This window comes from Mus caroli, unplaced genomic scaffold, assembly GCF_978045245.1.
Source record: "Mus caroli unplaced genomic scaffold, Mus_caroli_1 scaffold_6, whole genome shotgun sequence".
Classification (NCBI taxonomy): domain Eukaryota; kingdom Metazoa; phylum Chordata; class Mammalia; order Rodentia; family Muridae; genus Mus; species Mus caroli.
Genome location: NW_028227261.1, coordinates 92,680,334 through 92,701,946, shown reverse-complemented (window position 1 = coordinate 92,701,946; position 21,613 = coordinate 92,680,334). Strand labels below are relative to the sequence as shown.

Sequence of the window (21,613 nt, the reverse complement as noted above, 5' to 3'; positions counted from 1 at the left end):
CTGCAGCCCTCCCTCTGTGCTCCTTTCCTGTTGGGTTCCTCTTGTGGTTTTGCTTATGTCAGATAGCTCTAACTTTTGGCAGCATGAGTTCTTCATTTCTCTCCAGGTCCTGGCTGCCAGCAGCTGATCCCTAGATCTGACTTTGGTCAAAGGCCTCATAGGGCTCAGAGCTGTATGTTAACTTGCCTGTATTTAAAAAACCCGAGTTAGAGGCCAGCCTGATCCAGCTACAGAGCAAGTTGTAGGACAGTCAGAGCTACACAGAAAAAACCCTGTCTCAAAAACAAAAAAAGAAAAGAAAAGAAAAGAAAAGAAAGAGAGAAGGAAAGAAAGAGAGAAAGGAAAGAAAAAAGAGAAAAAGGAAAAGAAAAAAAGAAAAAAGACCCACAGTGATCTTCCTCTCTCTTTCTCCTTCTTTAAAATGTGTTTGTTTGCTTGGTTCATTCATTTGTTTTGGCCCATTCCCTGGACTCCAAAAAATGGCCTTGACAGGACACTCTGACACTGCAATCTTATGGAATCTGTTGTGAAAAATCACAGCTGCCCTAATGAATTCAGAACAGCAGATTTTTTTTTTGCATTTGAGAAGAAAACAGAATTATAGAATAATTTCAAAATAGTCTGGCTGCCCAGATTTCCCAGCAGGCGCTCGCTGGGATGTGTAGACTTACCATCTTCTTCATGTTTTGTAAGGCTTCTTGTTTTGTTGGGGAAGTAGGCGACTCTTTCCTTTCCAACTGAGAAACTATTTTGATTTTGAAAAAATGTAATACAGTTGTTCATCCTCCTTCCCCTGTTAGCCTGGACTGTTGATCTTGTGATATATTTATAGAGCTTGTGGCTGGCTGACCAGCAGTTATTTTGCAAGAGGAATTTGTAAGATTTTTGACTTAGAGCATGTGTTTCAGGCTTTTTCACACACACACACACACACACACACACACACACACACACAAACACACAAACTTTCTCTGTGATTTTTTTCTGGGTATCTCTTTCTCTCTTTGTGTGTGTATATATAACCAAAATGTAAAAGCCCCAAACTCTATTGCTCTATTGTCTTGAGATATTTTCCGTTGTGATGACCTAGAAAGAAGTGTTTTGGGTCAGGGAACTCAGTATCTTTATCTGTACAAAGAAAATATTGGGCCAGTTTAGATGTGTGGGCATGTAACCACCCTTAGCTTAGTTCATTGCAGACATTAGTAGAAGATCACAGTAATCTCTATGGAGCTCTAATATGGCCTTGGAATCCTCTGAACACATGGTCCCAGGCAGCCGCTACTAATTGAATAAAATTGGCTCTGAAATAAAACCTGCTTGCCATTCCTGGACTAGATGATTCCCTAGACCCCAGTTAGAACCATAGTTCTTTCAGTATTGGCAGTACAATTCATTTATGTTTTCAACCAGGCTCATGAAGCCCTATCCACATGGAGCACAGCCCCAGCCCTAGTCGTGGTGCAGCCACATTCAGGAAGCCTACAGTGTGGCTGGTAACAAGACTAGACCAAGTTGTCCATATGATCGTGAGGACTTCCTGGTCAGAATAATCTAGCCAGCAAGACAGCAGGACAATGGGACAGCAGAATTGGGAAGCTTCAGAGCTGGGAGAGTTCTCAAAACCCATTCTCTCCAACTTTTCTGTACTTGGAGAAACTGAGGTTTGGAGAAGAGGATATTTTATCTCCTGTTTATTCACATGTATACATTTTACTTACCTTTCGAGCTTTTAGACAGGGTCTTGCTATGTAGCCCAAGCCGGCCTTGAACTCTTGTCCCCTTGTCATAGTCTTCTGACTGCCGGGATTATAGCTGTGCCTCATCACTCTGGACAATCAATGACGGTTTTATGAAGTCCACTTCTAAGAAGTGATTTTAGTAAGAGGTCATTATTTGTGTCGGTCTCGGTGTGCCAGACGCTGTGTAGAGAGCTTTGTACTGCAGGTCAGTCCTCAGGAATCCTGGGAAGTGAGCATCCTTATTGCCTTGTGTTCATAGATAAGGAAACTGAGTCACAAGTTAATGTGCCACCCAGATATTGAGCTATGGAGCCAGGGATTAAACCCAGCCACCAGTCTCCATACTCCATGCTGAGAATCACTATACAAAATCTGTCTTGCTGGAGTAAGCAGGATTTCTTTTTAAACTACGTTAATTTTGTACCTTACCGTCTGCGTCATCAGAATGACTCTTCAGGCCTATGGGCCATGGGCCATTTTAGCACTGCCTGAGGATGTCCCGGCAGCCTTTGTTTCTAATCTCTACTTGACACTGGAGGAAGAGGAGATTCAGAGTGGGAACCTGACTGGGCCAGGTCTCAGGACTGGATATCCTGGGAGAAGCTGAGTGCAGGACTATCTGGTTTCACAGGTTGGTGTTAGAGGGCTTGAGAGGTTTCTGATCTGGCACCCCACTGGGCAAAGGGACAAACTGTGGACCAGGACCATCATCCCAGCAGGCTCTTCCTCTTCCCTGACAAGGTCATCTGGGCAGCTGAAGGGGTGTCAAGCCTCGGGCCTGCTCCTGAAGTATTGGAGAGTGGCCTCTCCCACACCCATCTCACTTAAAGACAGCCCTATCCTTCCATCCTTGGTCATCTCATTAAGACTTCACACGCAGCCCTTCCTGTATTTATAATAGATTTTTTTCCTCCCCAGGAAGCCAAAAGAAAAAAAAAAGTTTTTTTTTTGCATGCCCCTCCCCCACTTCCTGCTGCTCTGAAGTGAATATTTATCACCTATTTAATGAGTAACCTGAGTCTTGCCATGGTGACAGTGTGCCAGGGCATGGTTTATGCCTGATCTGGTTTTAACTCGCTCCAGGAGGTTTTCCCTGGAGTTTTCTATAAAATCATAAACCTTGAGAGAGAATTTTTGTGGAATTTGGTCACATGACTCCCTTCTGTAAACTGAGAGGTTAACTGGGTGACTGAAAAAAGATTCTCTCCCCCTCCCCCCCTCTCCCTCCCCATCCCTCCCTCTCTCTCCCTCCTTTTAAAGAAAACAAACACAGCAGCATTGATACACCCAGAGGAGCATGTACCCTCCAGATGACAGAGAAAGTCACTCTCCAAGGTCACCTTGTAGCCTGGGAATCAGGCTGTCGTTGTAATGGGACAGCCCAGACCCTAGTCCTGTGAGCTTTTCTTAACTGGTTTCTATAGCTTACCTGTGAGGCTTCCTTGACCATCAGTACTGTCCCCACCTTGAGGAGTGGCAGAGGACATCAGAGAGACTAAGGCACACTCTGTGCCCTGAGCTGCTCCTGCACTGCCGAGTTATCTTCCTTAGGGTTCTTCCTGCTGTATTAATGGTGCTACCACACCTGTGGATGGGAGACCTGGTATAGAACATGTGGCTGATAAATGTATCTCATTCTTACCATACCTGGGTGAGGTAGGCACAGCACCTCCAACCTTCATTTTACAGAGAAAGGAGTTGGACCACTCTGAAGCCTTGACCTTTCTAAAGAGTTGGCCTTATGGCCCATGCTGACCCTCAGGGAGGCCGCCACCCCTGACTCGACCTGTGGGATCCTCTTCCTGCTGTGGACATTAAGCCTGAGGGTTTTGTGATTTCTTCCCTGCCTGAGCTTCCACCTCAGCCTCCATCTGCTTTCAAGATCTCTGGTCTGAGTACTTCGGAGACAGAATTCTGACAGTGTCTCCTCTCCTGAAGGCCCTTCTTTAAGACAAAAGATAGATAAGGGCCCCCATACTATCTCTGGCTGTCCTCTGAACATATAAAATAAACATAATGTATTTAAAAACTGCAACATCGCACTGGGCCTGACCCAGGAGAACTCTCTTTCTGAAGGAACATTTAGAAGCGTTGTGATCCTCCTATGTTAGGAAGGCAGGAACACACATTCAGAGCTGGAGCCATCAAAGCAGCCTTTGAATGCATGACCCGACTTGCTGCTCCCATTGTGGTGATGACAACTAGTCCCTAGAGATGGAACCAGAACTGTGTAGTCTGGAGATCCCTGCCTCAAACTGTGGAGGAACTGCTGCCTCTTCCAAGGTCCCATCAGAGGGGATCCATAACCTTCTTCCCTTGTGCGCTGGTCTGTGCAAGCTGATGATTGTCCCTCCCTGCTCCCTGCACACTGGAAGAATGGCAGGAAGTTCTTAACAGCACAGAACTCTATTTTGAGAAGCAGCAACAAACTTTTGCTACTGTTGAGCAACTCCCTTGTGCTTGCTTGGTATTGGGGCACTTTCTTCATGCCATCTTAGTTGATTGGTCCTTGTCCAGAGAGTAGCCTGAGCTCAGTGGTCTATGTGTTTAGTTGGGATCTCTTAGTGAGAGCCTGTGCACACTGATGGACTGGTCCTCCTCTACAGAGGTCAAGGCTGCAACACGGACAACATGATGCCCTTGGCTCTGCTCTGCCCCTGGCATGGCGCTGCTCCCATATCTTAGTCTATGTAGGCTCCCTCCGCCTCCATATCTTTTATTTCCTCCAGGCAGTCTAAATGCACACACACACAACCCTACCCCCCACCCCCGACCCCAGGGGAGCCGTACGGACCCTACAGTCTAGTTAGAGCCTGTTGATGGGGATGTACTTGGAAAATTTATCTTTCCAGCACATTGGTGGTAACTGTGACCATTGGTGACAATTGGAAGCCACCAAGTCACCACTACCTCTCTCCTCAGCTGTTCTTGTTATGGGTTCCCTAGTAATTGTCCTGGTGTTTAGTCCATATGGAACACTCATCAGAGTTCCAGTTCTTCATTCCCAAATCTTCTCTATCCGCCCCTACTCACCCCTTAGTCTTGCAGTCCAGGGCAGTCAGTGGCTTTGAGCATCCATGTTCAGTTGGGAAATAAGACACAAATTTGAAACCTAAGTACCATATAAATAAACCATTGAGTGAGGTCTGAGATACATGGCCTAACTGGAGAGATTGTAATACACTCCGTTTTGGGGAACAGAACCCCTTTTCATAACTTGAAGGTTTGGGCTCTGCATCGGCAATCGTCAGCCTGTTTTCACGGCAGGAAGGCACTTCCGACTCTTTGCTTGGAGCCTGAGTTTGGAGATGAAGGTCCCAGTGAATGCATAAGGAAGTGGCCGTAGATGAGGAGAACTGATCCAGCTGCTCGCAGCCATCTGGCACTGAACCGTTTCTTTGGCCCCTATGGCTGCTGGGTAAATTGTTATCAGAAGGATGTGGCTGATAGTAGCGTCTCCTCTACATGATCTTCAGGAGAGGCCACATGGCCCAATCCTCTCACCCTCTATGTGACATATGGGCTGTTAAAGATGAATACCAGGAAGCTATCCATTCTTTATTGGTGTTCTGCTTCAGGTTGTCTTGTTTTTTGATTTTTAATTTTCCTCACCACTTTCTCTCTCTGCCCAGCTCACATCCATTTCTTGAGTGAGTCCTGTTCTGCTTTCTTTTCCCTACCCTTCCACTGCCACATCCCAGGCACTGTCACTTTCTGGACCCCACCCATAGCCTAGCCAGCCTCCCTCCTGCTCAGGGCCTGTTTTCTGAGCAGCAGCCACTGCAGTATTTCTGAAGTGGAACTCAAATTGTGTCGCTTTGGCAAGACCTTTTTGTGGCTCCCCAGGGTAAGAAAACCAATGCTCTTTAGTGGCCTCTCAGGGCCAGATGCAAGCTGACTTCTCATTACTTCTCCTTGTCTCTTTCACTTACTGTGTGGGCACACTCCTGGCTTGTGGGCTTTGCAGTGGCCATTCACCCTGACTCAGATACCTCGTGGCCCGGACTTCACCTCTTCCTGGCGTTCGCTCAGTGGTGCCTACCCTAACCATTTTTAATTCTGTTCATAACCCACAACTTGGCCTTGTGCCCAGCATTCCTGACATCTTTACCTTGGTCTGCTCCTGCATAGAACTCTTTTAAAAGGATACATATTTTACCGATTACATTGAATGATGCCATCTGTCATTTGACTGCAAGTGCTCTGAAGGTAGGGTTAGCTCGGGGAAGGCCTTCTGGGAGTGATGGGCGGATGACTCCCTACCTGAGTCCTTGCTCATTGGGGAAGGTTGTGTGATTAATTTGGAGGCTATGCTGGCTGTTGGGAAGGAAAGGGATATGATGATGCACGGCAGTTCCTTAACATCCTCCATAAATAGTAAGTAGCATAGGACTGCTGCTGGGCAGGTCCTGGGGCTCTGAGAGCTCTTCTCCCTAGCAATTTTAATTTAGCTTAAGTTTAATTTAAATCTTTGAGGTAACATGCATTCTAAATGTGGGCACTTACATATACACACATGTACATATATGTCTTTTCTGGACACCTAAGAATGTGGCCTTCATGTGAGTTGGTATGATGGAGCATGCTGAAAGCTTTCCTTTGCCTGCTGGTTTCCAGTGCCTGAGGATACTACAAACAGCCAAGTGTACTGACCCCTGGGGATTGGTTTAGAACTCAACACAGTACTTGACACATAGTAGGTTTTCATGAAATATTTACAGAGGGAGTAGGGCATGAACTGATCATTGAAACTCAGTTGATGAAGACGGGGGGGGGGGGGGGAGATGGCTCAGTTGGTAACAAGATTACAGCACAAGCATGAGGGCCTGAGTCTGGACCCCAGCACCCAAGTAAGAACCGAGGAACATTGTGCGCTTGTAATCCCAGCACTGAGGGAATGAAGACGGGGAGGTGGGGATCCTCGGATTTCCCTGACCAGCCAGTCTAGCTGCATCCCTGAGAGACCTTTTCTCAACAGATAGGGTAGAAAGTAATTGAAACAAGTACCTCCCCCGTTGACCTCTTTTCTCCATACACGTGAGCACACATACATGCATGTGTGTGCACTCATCCACATTTCATCCATGCTGCATACCCAGTGTGGTCTATTCATCAGGGCAACCTTGCAAGCAGGATTTACTGAGCAGCAATCCCTGTAAGCGAATCCAGTGCCATGTGTTGAGTCTTCTCCCTGAGCTGGGTGCTGGAGACTTGGCCTAGGAAGAGTGACACATAGTCTGGAGTACACCAGGTACTCCCAGAAGGGTGGCCCCAGCCCTATGGCGTTTGTGGGAGGTGCTGGTGGTGCTGTCTTAGCAGTGCCCAGAGAACAATGCACAAAGACAAGTTAAAACTAGCTGGGGGAGGGGAGCGAGTCAGTCCTCCAGACAGGAAGTGATTTTCAAGTTGCCATGGGGGGTGGGGATGGCAAAGCCAAAAACTAATTATACCACTATGGAAATGCACCATGCAGAGGCCTGTCCTGGTGCCATCTTGAACATGCTCACCCCAAGATGGTGACCCCTCCACCTTCACAGAGGTGCCGGATCACGTGTGGTCCCTCTTCAGCCCCCTCTTATCACAGAAAGGCATTTCCTTCTTGGAGATCAGGCATCCAGGACCCAAGGAGCTGTTTTTCCTCCATTGTGCAAGCATGACAAATCATTAATTTTTGATTGATTTGCTTAGAATTATGGGCGCCCCAGCATTCTTTCCGCCACTGAACAGCTGTATAACAAATGAATATATCACAGTGCACAAAAGATTGGAGATCTAAGAGAAGCAATTACATTGGCCACCCTCCCCCACCTTCACCCCTTCCCAGCCGGGAGGAAATTTTTATCAGGAATTCCTCAAGTGGCTGAACAAAAATGAAAAGGAAAAAAAAAAAAAGCCTTTTCCTAATTGAATTAAATCTTCATCTCTGTCTTTTACAGCTGATCTCCAAACACACACCGGTTCTCCACATGTTTGGTTGGGTTTTGTCCATCCTGGAAGAATCTTTAAGAATAGAATCTCAACTTGTGAAATGAAACCAAAATGAAAAAAAAAGAGAGAGAAAAAAAGAAAGAAAGAGAGAACGAGAGAAATGCTCTCTACTCCGATTTCTTTCTTTTTTTCTTTTTTACATTTTCTTTTTCTTTCTTTCTTTTTTTATTTTTTTTCCGGTTGCTGCTATGCCTTTAAGATTTTGGAACTGTACCCGTGCACTAAATGTGACCTCCATAACTTTTAAATTAAGAATTTATGCTGGCTTGAAATTTATGAAATATTTCAGCATGAAAGAAAGCCTTTTTCCCTCAGGAAAATTGAGCAATAAATCACAGCGCTGTGGATTTACTGCCCTAGAGCCAGCGAGAGATAGGATTTTTTTTTTTTTTGCTTCATTCTGAAAAAAAAAATGTAATCATATAAGACAGCTTAGCTGCTGTCCTCCCACTCTCTAGAATTTTTAATTTCAGCTGTTTCTGCTTGGATTTATTTCCAATATTCCTGCTCGGCTTTTCAATTTCCTCAGTTATTAAATTTTAATTCAGTGCATTAGCATTTAAATTAAAAAAGGGTTTATTTTATCGAAATCGTTGGCCAGCCCCCATCCCCGTAGCACACGAATTGCCTGTTTCTGCCATTTGCACAAAATGTGAAATGCAGCTAATGTCTTACAACTTACATTTGCACAAATTTAGAAATAAAATTTCTGGGTTTGGAATAATATTTTCTTTCCAAGAAAACCCTTAATAAGAGAATGGAAAAGAACATCTTAACATGCATCTGCGAAGGGAAAGGAGGGAGGGAGGGAACCAAAACTAGCCTTGCCCAGGTACTGGAGAGAATCTGGGGGTGAGGAATGGAGGGAGCTGGGAACGAGGGCGGGACACCAGATAGGGGCTGGAGGGCCACCATGTCTACCCCCAGCCAGCAAGAATGAGGAGGAGGCTTCCCCCATAGGCCATCTCTTCTATATCTCATTGGTGGTAGAGGTTGGGCCAACTCAACATAGAGAGACAGAGGTGGTATGGGGCTGGATGGGGGGCTGGCTTTACCCTCAGCGCCTGCCCCCATTTTGACCCATAGAGAGTGTCAGTTTACAGGAAGCCTGCCTGAGGTTCACAGTTAGACACAGACAGAACCAGAGTGAGAGAAGCCGAAAGGAGGGGTCCTTTTGGAGCACATAGTTTCTCAGCAGAGGATCACACAGTGATCACAGCAATCACGTTATCTAAGCTGTTGCAACTTGGGCCCTAACTAGGCTTGATGCTAAACTGTACTTGGTGTCATCTGGGCCATTGGAGATAGTCTTGGCCTATGTAGTGGTCTGGTAGAACCTATCGAGCTGCTACCTGAACAAGGGATTCTGGGCAGTCCAGGCTGGTTCTGCAGTTTGTGCAGACCATTCCACTTTCTCGAACCTTGGTTTCCTAGGCTCAGTAAGTGTTGGCCTCTGGGACTGCTTCTGGGGCTGCAGAGTCCACACTAAATATGTTTACATATGTGACCTTATTTATCTCAGCCTCATGCCAGTCATGAAACTGTGCTTACCATGTGCTGCTGCGATAGTGACATATTGTCTTGGAGTCTCCCTGCTGTGTCCATTGCCCATCCATCCTTCATCTTTTCCCAGCACTACCTCATGGTCACGAATGGGAGAACACTCCCTGGTCTAGATAGTCCTTCCTTTAGCAGCTCTGGTACCTGGTGCCAGCCAGCATCCCCCACCCCATCTTGGTCCCATTCTCTGCAATGATTTGTTTCAACAACAGTTTGAATAGTTGGAGACATTTTGTCTTTGTCACTCATTTTTTACAAAACAATCAGGAGTGACTTCCAGCTATATGGAGCCACCAGTCAGCGACTGAGAAACAGCTGAGAACTGTCACCTGTGTCCACACAGAGCATCCATCCTCTCTTCCTGCTACACCCTCACTGTGTTGGACCTACCCAGCCTGGCATAAACTCGTGATAGGAAGGGCTAGAGAGATGTCTCAGCGTTTAAGAGAACATACTGCTCTTGCAGAGGATCAGAGTTTGGCTCCCAGCACCCACAGAGGGCAGCCCACAACTACCTGTAACTCCAGCTCCAGGAAACCTAACACCTTCTGACCTCTACAGGCGCATGTATATATGTGGTGCTCATAAACTCATCAACACACACACGCATAAACAGAAATAATAAATCTTTAAAAAAATTTGTTGAAAAAGACAATGTTAGAAGTGTATGTGAAATATATAACTCCATACCCAGAGGTCAGCCTGAAAGGCAAGAGATTATTTGGAATTTTACAATTTCTTAAAAACTCTCAGGATCAAACTTCTTCTGCTTTGTAGGACCTGAACACAAAAGCAGCCTTGTATCAAGTCTGAGGAATGGGGGTGTAGGGAAGAGGCCGTAGTTGATCCAGTTCCTTTGCTTACATGAAATGGCAGACCTCTTTCCACTTGGTTCCTTCTGAAATCACAAGCTGTCACTCTTTCCAAACCGTATGTACGTGGCACCTTCCCTGCCTTTAAACTGTCAGTGTTTGACTGTGTGTGGTGATGGGAACCTCCACAGTGCCACTTGGCTCTTCCAAAATATTGGCAGAGGACAAAGGGTTCTAGGGCTGAGAAGGGTGGCTTCTGGAGTGTCCTTGGTCTGGTCTCATAGCTGTGGGACTTTGGATAAACAAAGTCTTTGAGCCTTTGAGTTGGGACCCGCTGTGGGCATTAGAGGGGAGGAGTGCCCTTCACTGACACTCACTGAGAAGTCGGCAAGAGGGGCCTATAGGGACATTCACAGGGACCTGGCAGATGCTGGAACTGAGCTGAGAGCCAGGAATCGGCTCTGTGGAGAAGCAGGAATGTCACCACTACTTGCCTGTTACCCCGGAGGGCTGAATGCCACTACTGGCTTATCTGGTGTTTTGGTTTGGTTTGGTTTGGTTTGGTTTTAAGAAAACCTGGGACCATGGGCTTTAGGGGATGAAACTCCTGTTATGTATGGACAATTTGTTCAAATCAAACCCAGACTGTGGTCTAGCCAGGTTCTAACCTCTCCTAAGCACACATCAAAAGGCAGCTGCTATTTTTACTTTAAGGCTCCACGCAACTTAGAAAGCTTGGGCACAAAAAGATACTGACCTTTGAGCAGTAGAGATTGACCCGAGGGAGGAGAGGTTGTCCCTCAGGAGTGCATGCAGGGTGGCTGTGTGTGTGTTTTATCATAGAAATAGCAGGTGCACCACAGACCCTGCCAGGAGTGCTTGAAAATGTGTGGTGTGTGCAGTGGGCACTGGGGCACATGTTTGTGCACTTCAGACACGTTCTCCTCGAATTACTATGGTTGCTGGTATTTTGAGATAGCCAAGAAGAGATCAGTACCCGTAATCAGTGGGAGTGGGATCTTGGCACTGTTCACTTTCCTGTAGCCTCCTTTAGTCTCTGTGCCAAAGTCTTCCTGAGTCTGGGACTAAGAGTCATGACCTCAGGACATTGTCAGTCAGGCCTCCTAAGACGAGAAGAAGCCCCCAGGGCTGTAGTCTCTCCATTTGAACCAGAATTTTCTGATTTGTGAAAATTTCATTTGGTCAGCTTTATCTCCCCACCCCTCACCCCTAAATAAAAAGATTAAGAGCTGGCCCTCTCTTGCTTTCTTCTGCTCATAGGGTTGGGGGAACAGAATATTTTAACATAATGGGATTTTTCCCCTCTGGTTGGTAGGAATAAATCTGCAGCCACTGTTTTATTGGAAATCCCAGCTGAAAATAAAAACAGAGCAATTCAATCTCAGATTTAACTAGTTACTTACTCCTCGCCGCTTCCCCAGGGCATGTGGTTGCTGGCTTTGTGCTGGCAGTGGGGGTTTATGTTGGCAGTGGGCTCTCCACTGGATTTAAATGGCCAAACAGCTGTGAGTAGGCAGGTGTCCTGACTCCCTCTTGCCACTGGGGACAGGATCTCTTGCCTGGAGGAATGGAACAGTTTGCGGCCCTGACTCTCTGGAGACTATTCTGTGGGCACCACCCAGGGTGGTAGTGGTACCCAAAATCTGTATCTCCTGCGGTGACTGATGGAGGTGTTCTGGGTTTCTTTTGCAGGTGGACGAAGCCAGTGCACCTGGAAGGAAAAGCACGGTTAACAGGTACATCCCTCGCCACACCACATCCCTCCCTGTCCCAAGTTTGACCACTGGAAAGAAGAGAGGCACCCATGCAAGCTCAAGTATACTAGCTGTTGGGCAGTTTTCCCCATGCACCCTCTGTGGGTAGCTCTGATGACTCATTGGAGAACTTAGCCATTGGCTGCCAAAGTTGGGGTGAGCACAGTGGGGGAGCTTAGTCGATATAGTGGCAACTTTAGGATACCCCAGAAGTATGGCACATACTTGGACTTATTTTTCTGAACCCATCACTTCAAAGCAAGGCCGTGGGCTATCCATGTGCTAGACAAGAGGTCCATCCTTACCCTTGAAGTTGGCAGGAGATGTGAGAGGAAAGCTAGAGGAGAGCTGGGTTGGTATTGGCAGAGAAGGGAGAAAGACATAGAGGCCTAACCATAAGGCCCAAGCTGTGGTGTTGCCCAGTTGGCACTTGGTAAAGTGAGCACTGGTGCTGCATCCGTGTCTTGGGTAAAGCTCTAGTGATCCTGTGACCTTTGTTTGAGGCCTTGGAGGCAGAGGAAAGGAAACCACAGAGAAGAGAGGTGGCTTCCTGGCACATACAGTTAGGGGTCACCTGCTGGACCAGGAGCTCATATTTTGATTGCCACATGGCAAAGTTTGCCCGTGGGCCCCAGAGAACAGTTCTTTAAAATGTTGAGGGTTTTGGGAGGTGCGGGGTTGGGGGGAATGAATGCTCTTTCTATGGCCAAATTTACCAGGAAACACTGGAATAGACAATGTCAACCAGATTTTTTTTTTTAATTGCTGTGGGACATTTTAGCCTTAAATGTGATTATGTGCTTGCTTGGGAGGGGAAGAAAAGAGGAGAGAAGGGATGATGATGTCATGTTTGTTTCTTAAATCTCATGAACCAAGAGACCCTGTTATTGAGATTCACCTACTTAATACATATCCCTTGGAACACCCTTTAGAAATCCTTGGGAGGTTTGTTCTTTGAGCCAAAAGGCAATAGGTTCAGCTTTGTTTCTGAAGACTTTTGCATGGTGAACTGGGCATCATGACACCAGGAGGGAAGTCCTTTTAACCCACATGACCTCGTAGGGTCAAGTAGATATTTTGCATAATGCAAGAGTCAGGTAAGTGAGGTGATGCAGGAACAGGGTGTGTAGTCTAGAATGGAGGATTGATTTTTTAAAAAATTTATGTTTCTATGATAAAATATTCTGACAGAAACAGCTTAGAGGAGAGAGGGTTTATTTTAGTTCACAGACCAGGATGTAGTTGGCTGTGGGGAAGCCGGTGTAGCAGTATCCTGAAACATCTGGTCAAGAGCAGGTGGGGGTGGGGAATGAAAATGCACATGCTCATTCATTCTCTTATCTGTGTTCAGTTTGATTTCTGCACTTTTATACAGTTTGGGACCCCCTGCTTAGGGAATGATACCACCCACAGTGGGCTGGGTCTTACCATTCAGTTCCCCACAGATGCGTACCCACAAGCTAAGCCAGTGTACACAATTCCTTAGTTGAGACTCTCTTATCAGGTCATTCTAATTGTGTCAAGTTGAGGATTGAAGAGGTCATGTTGTTGAAGCTGATCAGGCCATGCCTGTGAACATTGGTGGTAAACACTGGTGGCAAAGCTTATAGCCAGCAGTACCCAGGACACACCTTTCCTGGGACCTGGTAGTAGACTTTGTATGTGAGTCTGTGGCCTCCAAAGCAGTGGCTCCCTTAGCTCTTGAAAGTTCTCTTGAACTCTATGATAAAATATTCTGACAGAAACAGCTTATAGGAGAGAGGGTTTATTTCTCAGGACTGGAAGGGTTGTGGGAATTCATATAATCTACACTCTCACTGTACATGTGGGGACACTGAGGCCATGGCAAGGAACTATCCAGCTCAGGACCACCAGAAGAATGAGTGACTGTGCCAGACCAGGAAACTTACCAGAGATAGTGCCTTCCCCTTTCCTACATTCAAGTGAGGGTGAAGTCAGCTGTTACTACCTTCTTCCATGTCTGCCTTGCACCATCTGTGGTAGGCCTTGTGCTGTGTGCTGTGTACTATGTGCTTTGATGGATCAAGGGTCAATTGATCCAGCCAGCTTGTGTGACTTCTCTGTGCCAGGCTCTGTTCTAAGTGCTGGGTCCACAGCCATGCAGGGCAATGAAGCTCCATCTACGCTGTCATCCCAATAGGGATGGGGTACTTCACTCATCATCTAATATATATCCAATCTAATCTAACCTCTCCTACTCCAGAACACATATCTGGGTCATTGTAACCAGAGCGCATAGATGGGTTTTCCCAGTGCTAGTGGTAGCAGCTGTGCATGGACTACAGTCTCATGCTTATAGTCAATGGAAGAGGCGGGTCGGGATTGATTATTGATTCTTACCCAGGAAAGGGTAGAAGAGGGTTATATGTGATTTCCTTAACTGACCAGCCTGGGCTCTCTACCACATATATTTAGGGATTGAACCCCTTATGAGAGATGTCTTTGCACTATTCTGAGTTTTCTCTGAGAAAGCTGAGGTAGAGGTATTGATGGACCTCAGGCTGCTCAATTGTAAAGATGCAGGAGGTGCAGGCTGCCTCTGACTTCTCTGGTGTCTTTGCCCACTCTGGTTTCCTGCTTTTCCAGGTAGAGGGGCTTAGTTAAGAGTTCGAGGGTCAGGGTTGCTGTCTAGTGGGTAGCTGGGTATGATGGTCTAGACTTGTCACCCTAGCTACTTGGAAGGCTAAGAGACAGAAGAATTATGAGTTTGAGGTCTACCTGGGTTGCAGAAAGAGTTCAAGGCTAGCCTCAATAACTTAGGGAGACTATTTCAAAACAGAAATAAGATAGGAAAAAAGTGAGGGTTCCCAGGTAAGTATTATGATTCTGTGATTGGAACTAACTGTATCCTCTGAATCAGTGGTTCTCAACCTTCCTAATGCTGTGACCCTTTAATACAGTTCTTCAGGTTTTGATGACCCAACCACAAAATTTTTCTTGTTGCTAGTTCCTAGGTGTAATTTTTCTACTGTTATGAATTGTAAGCTATATATCTGTGTCTCCTGATGGTCTTAGGCGATACTCCTGTGAAAGGGTTCTTGGACCCTGAAAGAGGGTTGCAACCCACAGGTTGGGAACCTCTTCTCTAAATGACCAAACAGCGTGGCTGTTGAGTAGCTTAGTGTCCCCAGGATTGACTGACATGTTAAAGCATCACTTTAGCTAATGTCTCTAGAGAATGTGATCCTGACCAAATGGGATATAGTGGACACTGGGGATTTGAGTTTACTGAGCTGGCTTCAGATGGAAAATGAAGGTTTGAAAGCCTTTCCCCCAAAGTGAAGACTGAGTCTGGAGAGCCAGGGGCAGAAATGACCTTGAAGAATGGACAGCCCATGCTCCCAGTCTGTCAGGGCTCCCTTCTATTATTCCAAGTGCCCTTTAATCCCCACTCCTTCCTTTTGGCCTAGAATACACAATTTTGTTATTTTTCATGAGGGCCTCTGGCTAACCCCCAAAACCAACAGCACGGGCTGCTAAGGAATTAGCAGTTAAATTGAGGGGGACAAGGAGAGGAAGCGTTCCCAGTGTTAAGCAACAGACAAGTGTGGTTTGCAGTACTTCCCTGTAACCAAAGCCGGGCAGCTTTTACAAGCCCAGTGATCCAGTGCTTGGGCGAATGTTGTTCTGACAGATGTGCAGGCTGCTTGCTTACATATTGAACCGCCACAGAAGCTAGCCGTGCACCTCCACAGCTGCCAAATGCTGGTTGTTCTAAGGGGCAGAGGGCCTTAACCACAAAGGTCTAGAGGAAACTCGGACTTCATAATTAAGCAGATGCAGATAGCTCTTAGTGTGCTGTCTTGAAGAACTGTGCTCATTTGGCCTGTGGAAGGTTTTCAGAGTGGAAAGCTCCTAGTGATTTAGTCAAACCCTTCTGGACAACTAGAGATGGGAGAGGATCAGCCCACTCACTGCATCCTTGCGGCAGGTACAAAGGGTCCCCAAGATGATGGGAAAGCCAGGTCTCTCATCCATCCATCCATCCACCCATCCATCCATTCATTTATTCATTCATCCATTCATTCCGTAAGATACCACGTGTCTAGGTTCTAATGATACTGCAGTGGCCACAACAGACTGCAGGTCCTGACCTTGAGATGTTGGGGTTCTAGTGAGACAAATATGTAAAGTGCCTGGTTGTGGGATCTATGAAAATTATGGTGGAAAGATCAGGGAGGGTGGCAGGGAGACTGAGAGGACTGCTACCTCTTAAGTCTGGGTGCTTACTCACGAAAGATGTCACCTGGGAGGTGACACTTGACCAAGGACGTCACCTGGGAGGTGACACTTGACCAAGGACGTGAAAGAGACCAGACCTGGCGCTCCTTTGAGGGAAGTGTTGTTCAACCAGAGAGAACTATAGGTGCCAGGCCCTGCCTGCGGCTGGGCATGTCCTTTGCATTCGTATAACATCAAAGAGAACAGTGTGTCTGCCTAGTCCTTCAGACACCATTGTTAAGACTTCAGCCATTACAGCACTCAGCATCAGGAACCAGTAGAAGTTTTAAGGAGAGGTGACTTGCTATTTGATTAGAAAAGGATCATTTGCCTTTAAATGGGGAGGAGTATGGGCAAAGATGTTGTAAAAGCTACTGCTATATAAGTGGCTAATATCCCAGAGTGCCAGCATCCACAGTGGGTCCTAGAAGGAAGCTCTACAGACACCAGAGGACAACTGTAAGAAGGAATTAAGACTTTATTGCATATGTAAAATAAAGTGTACAACATTGACGTAAATGACAGTAAGAAGGAAGAAATAACTTGATAATATATTGCTTGAATATAGTCTGTGATGAGCCATCTATAATATAAATCATAGAGAAATCCTATCATTAATTTTCTTATTGCTGTGGCCAAACACCTGACAAGAAGCAATGTAAGAAGAAAAGGGTATTTTGGCTCATGGTTTGATGGTGTAGTCTATCAGGAAAGAGGAGGCAGTGTTGGCAGAAATAGTTTCAGGTTCAGACCGACAGTGCTATAGAAGATAGGCAAAGAGCTAACACAGGATGGGCTTGTATTTTGAACTCTGAGTCACTGATTGAGAGAAGCCTACATCTGAAAACTTACAGCCTCCTGCTTAGTCCCAGACTGGGCAGCCATGTCTGCATAGTTCCCTCTTCCTGACCTTGGCATTCCTTCCTTCCTTGCTTGCTTCTTGTTTGCTTGACTGCCTGCTTGCATGCACATCTTCCCTGCCCTTGCTCTAGCCATGTGAGGACCAAGCAGCTCCACGTAGAATCTGCCTGGGTTCAGATCGTGGCGTTGCCTCCTCCTGTGTGTTACCCGACCTCTGTGTATTGGTGCGTTTTATTTACTTCAACTGTACAATGGAGGTTGTGTCAGTCCCTCACCTCAGTGTGCTAAGATGTGCATGCCCTCTGCACAACACCTAGCTGCAGTAGGTGATCAGTGGGCATCTACTTCTGTAGATGTTTACCACCGAGGCTTGGGTAGAGGAGAGAGTGAGGTTGGAGCTTGGTTGTCGAGGGCCCCTTGGGATCAGGTCACTATGACCTGATATTACACATACCTTCTTTTCTCCTCAAAGCACCGACGATGGTGGTGCCTAGTCTCCTCCTTCAGAGCCAGTTGGAGATGTCCAAGTGAGAGTAAATGGCTTTGGGCTTAGTGGAGTCTTACCTTGAAAGCTGAGGCCTTTTACCAGTAGCCTCTGTAATCGTGACCATGTGTGTGAGCCTGCATAACCATTCTTTAAAAAGTGGTTCTTGTTAGCATACTGATTTTATGCCCTAAAATAAAGGTTGTCCCAGACAAACCTGTTTCACTAGCACCGAATTTTCCCAGTGACCTTCAGTTGGCACTAGAGAAAAGCAATGGTGTGGATGGACAGGATTCCATGAGCACTGGCTTGCTTCAGTTGGAGGCTTCTGCCTCTGGATCCACGCTTATGACAGAGCTTAGTGACAGAGCTTGGATATTATGCCCAGGAATGGCTCTTATCCCTCTGCCAGACTCTAGGCAAAGTGGGGGTCCTTTATCCTCTCACACACTAGGTCAACGCTAAAGTTTGCACCCTGGCTCCAAGGGACTGGTTGCTTTACTGGTATGCAGAGTTCACTCACTGCTTCAACAGTTACTGTTAAGTCTACACTGTTAAGTAGAGCAGATTCCTGTGAATGTTCATATGCAACTCTTGCTGTCCACTGGAGACAGAGAAATGCACAACCTCCTTCACAGGTATCAGAACCACAGGTCACTTTCACTAAGGGGCATTTGAGTTTGGGGTGACTCTGCACGGAGAACTGAACAGGGTCTCCTGGGAATTTTGCTTGAGTCTCTCTCCTGAATCACGCTATGTGTGTACCGTGAGCAGGTGGGGTGGGGGTTCTTCCTGAGAACCTGACTCTGCTGATGGGAGAAGATGCACCCTCATTCAGCTGAAACTTGCTCATACACTAGTCAAAGCATGGTGGCAACGGAGGTCCCCCTGCTCCACAGCTCCCTTCTGTTCCCTTCCTGTCTGTTTCTCTTGCAGTGTGTCCCTACTGCCTGCCTCATCTTGGCTGCTGGCTGGAGAGCAGCCATGCTCACCACTCCTTTGTTTTTATTGGGGCTGGAAATTCCTCTGGTCCCTTCATGTAGAAAGCGTTCCACCTACGGGCTGAGGCTGATTGACCTTCATTTTCATAGTCTGAGCACAAGTCACATTGTGTGTCTCCTGTGTAGGGACTAGAGAAAATGACTACTTGTTGGGTCCCTGATATGGACAGATGCTTGTGTGGGAGAAAGGCTGTCCAGGACTCCCACCCACCCCAAGGATACTCAATCCTATGATACTCAGGTCCCATCTGTAAAATGTGCTCTATATGTTTGTAACCTCTGCATAATCTTCCATATGCTTTGAATAGCCTCTGGGTTATTCATAACTAGTACAGTATAAATGCTCTGTGATTGGCTGCTAGCCTGTACAGCTTAGGAAGTCAAGGGATAAAACTCTATCCCTGCCTAACACACACATGCACACTCGCAAACACACACACACAGAGTTACTATATCACTTAGATGCTATATGGACATGGAGCCTGAGAAGACAGAGCCAGCTGTATGCAGTCGCATTCTGGGTACCTCACACACACCTGGCCTTTAATCTTCTGAACTGTTTTAGCGGTCAGCATTACCATTCCTGGTGACACACCAAGAGAGATGCAGTGGACAGGCTAAAGAATCTAGTATTAACTGGCTGTGCATCTAGCATCTCATCCTCTGGGCTCTCATGAGGCTGACAGCAGGTCAGAGTCTCCTGTAGGTCTGCATGCTTGAGCTGGGTGCTCCTGGAGAGATGACTAGGTACAACAGATGTTGGGTGTATTGCCCACTAAGGTCTGGCTGGGGACTTGGGAGGGAATACAGCAGAGGGAAGGACTACAGAGCATCTACTAGCATGGGACCAAAGGGTGGAGGAGGAGCAGCCATCCTCTGAGGACGTCTCCCTTCGCCAGTCCTAGGAAGAAGTGGGCGATGGGGAGGAGGTGAAAAAGAGCTACTGAGTCAGAGCCTAGTCAGGAACTATGGTGAGTGGGAGACAGAGAATGTTGATTCTGGCGTTGAGCCCTGAGTGAAGTCTGCCCATAGAGGACCTGCCCTCTGGGGTCTATCTGAGCCTGTGTGTCCTGAAGCAGGTCTGTGCAGGGCAGACCCCTGCATGGCTTCTACTCCCCATCTGCATCATCAAAGGATGCTGTGTGGGCACTACTGTCTGAGGCTGTGGTCTCATTAGGTGTGAGAGTAAGGAACAGGACACATTTGGAACAGCTCACAGACAGTACTGCCAGGCCCACTGGCAAAAGAAGTTCACATGTTTTCTTACAATGCTATAAGCACTAATCCCATGTACTAGTCAGGTCTGGGCCAGCCTCCCATGTGCCCCAGTGCCCATGAACTAAGCTCCTAGCTTTAAGCAAAACACCCCAGTAGCTGAATCTTGGCATTTGTGACTTGACAGGGTCTCTTGCTATTGCCTGCATTAGTTTTCAATTAACCAGGGAATTTTCTCTTAATATTTAAATCTTTATTCTGTCTCTCTGAGCAGCAATATTACTCAGTGTTGTGGCTGACTGACACCGTGCATTGAAGAAAATTAAGTGCCTAGGAATTATCTCAAAGTAATGATGTATTTATGCATTGTAGGTTATTTTGAGTTTCTAGAATGTTAAGAGTTGTTTAATACGTTAACAGTTTTAATCTATTAATTTAATCTTTTCTTCTTGACTATTTATTAAAATATATCAGCCATATATGACAGGAATGGAATCGTAGACAATTTGGAGGGTTGTTGATGGGCAGGCAATGGAGCAAGGATTGGAAATGGGCAGACCAGCAAATACAGGTCCCAGGCTGGTCCCCCGTCTCTCCAGAGCTTTGCTGCAGAGTCCTTATCACCCTCGCAGTTTCTCAGTCAGAAGCCAGCCTCTTGGCTGTATGTCCAAAGGACACATTGTAGCAAGCAACCACTGGAGCAGCATCAGGGAGAATTAGTGGTTGGCAGTGGGTACCAAGCCTGAGTAGCTTTCTCTGTGGAAGACAGGATCCCATCACTCCTCACTTGGTCTTATACCTGTATAGCTACTGTGTCTAGTGGATTCTCCAGGACTCTTAAGAAGACAGCCAAAGATGAGATCCAGTCACTGTTTGGAGTTCCTAGAGGTCCACATATGTTAATTAAGCCAAGAGGTATTTTACCATCCTCTCTTCCTTTGAGAGATGAAAACTAAACCCATCCAAATAGTTCAAAGCCTCTGCTTTGGAGTCAGGCAGACCCAGGTAGCATCTTCTCTCTGTCATTAGGAAGCTCAGGGACATGTTGGTATTCCTGTCCCTGCCTTCTTCCCTGGAATGTAGACAATGCCTGCCTTCTAAGGTGCTGCACGGGATAGTGGGAGTAGCTTTCCAGTGTGAGGTGCCACAGCTGGACACACATCATAGAGATCTACTCCATTGCCGCACCCCACGGTGCGTGTACCGTCCACAGCATCACCACCGGCTTCACCTCTGCACACGCTGACGTGTGGGAGCCTAGTCACTTACAGAAAGCACAGAGAGCAGAGATGTCTGGATGTTTTTCAGAGTTGCACGGAAGTCATAGGTACAGATTGGGGCTTGGAGCAGCACGGCATATTAGTGTGGGATAAGCCTTGCAGGGTCCTGCCCCATGAGAGGGGCCCTAACCTGCCCTAGGGGACATTTGCCATAGCAACCCCACAGTCTGAAGAGAGAATGTCACTGTACGACAGGTATCCAAGTGTTCCATTTTAGACCCTAGGGAGAATGATGCTTCATCTAGAAGAGTAAAGGTAAGCTGATAATAAAGGAACAAGGTCCATTCATTCACAAAATTGGCCTCCTTGGACAAATCTCCAGCCCACAACACACAGAGGGCAGCAAGCAAGAGACATCCCTCCATGCTGTTTTAAATATTCCAGAAGCAAGACACCATCAGTAGTGACAGGGATGAGCTGTCCATCGAAAGGGCTTGGCCTTATTAGGGGCTATGGGTGCTACCATTGATGCCCCCTAGTGAGCAGGCTCTTAGCTAGCATCTGCAATGTGTCCTCACTCTTCTGGGGACAGTGAACCAATAAGACCAAGTTCTGCCTTCTTGTAGCTCACATTCTAGTTGGAGAAACAGAATAAGTAGACAAAGATGATAGGAGATGCTAGGTCAGCGATGCCGGGCGTGGTGGCACACGCC

General features: G+C 46.7%; 1 protein-coding gene across 7 annotated transcripts in view; it reads left to right on the top strand.

Annotated features, from left to right (window-relative positions):
* Window positions 1-21,613, top strand: part of Znf618 (zinc finger protein 618) — a 175,963-nt gene that overhangs the window by 88,090 nt on the left and 66,260 nt on the right. For all 7 annotated transcript variants that reach the window (XM_021160792.3, XM_021160791.3, XM_029476688.2 and 4 more), the window contains exon 2: window positions 11,816-11,859. In XM_021160792.3, the coding sequence (XP_021016451.1) occupies window positions 11,816-11,859 (44 nt within the window). The remainder of the gene's footprint in view (window positions 1-11,815; window positions 11,860-21,613) is intronic.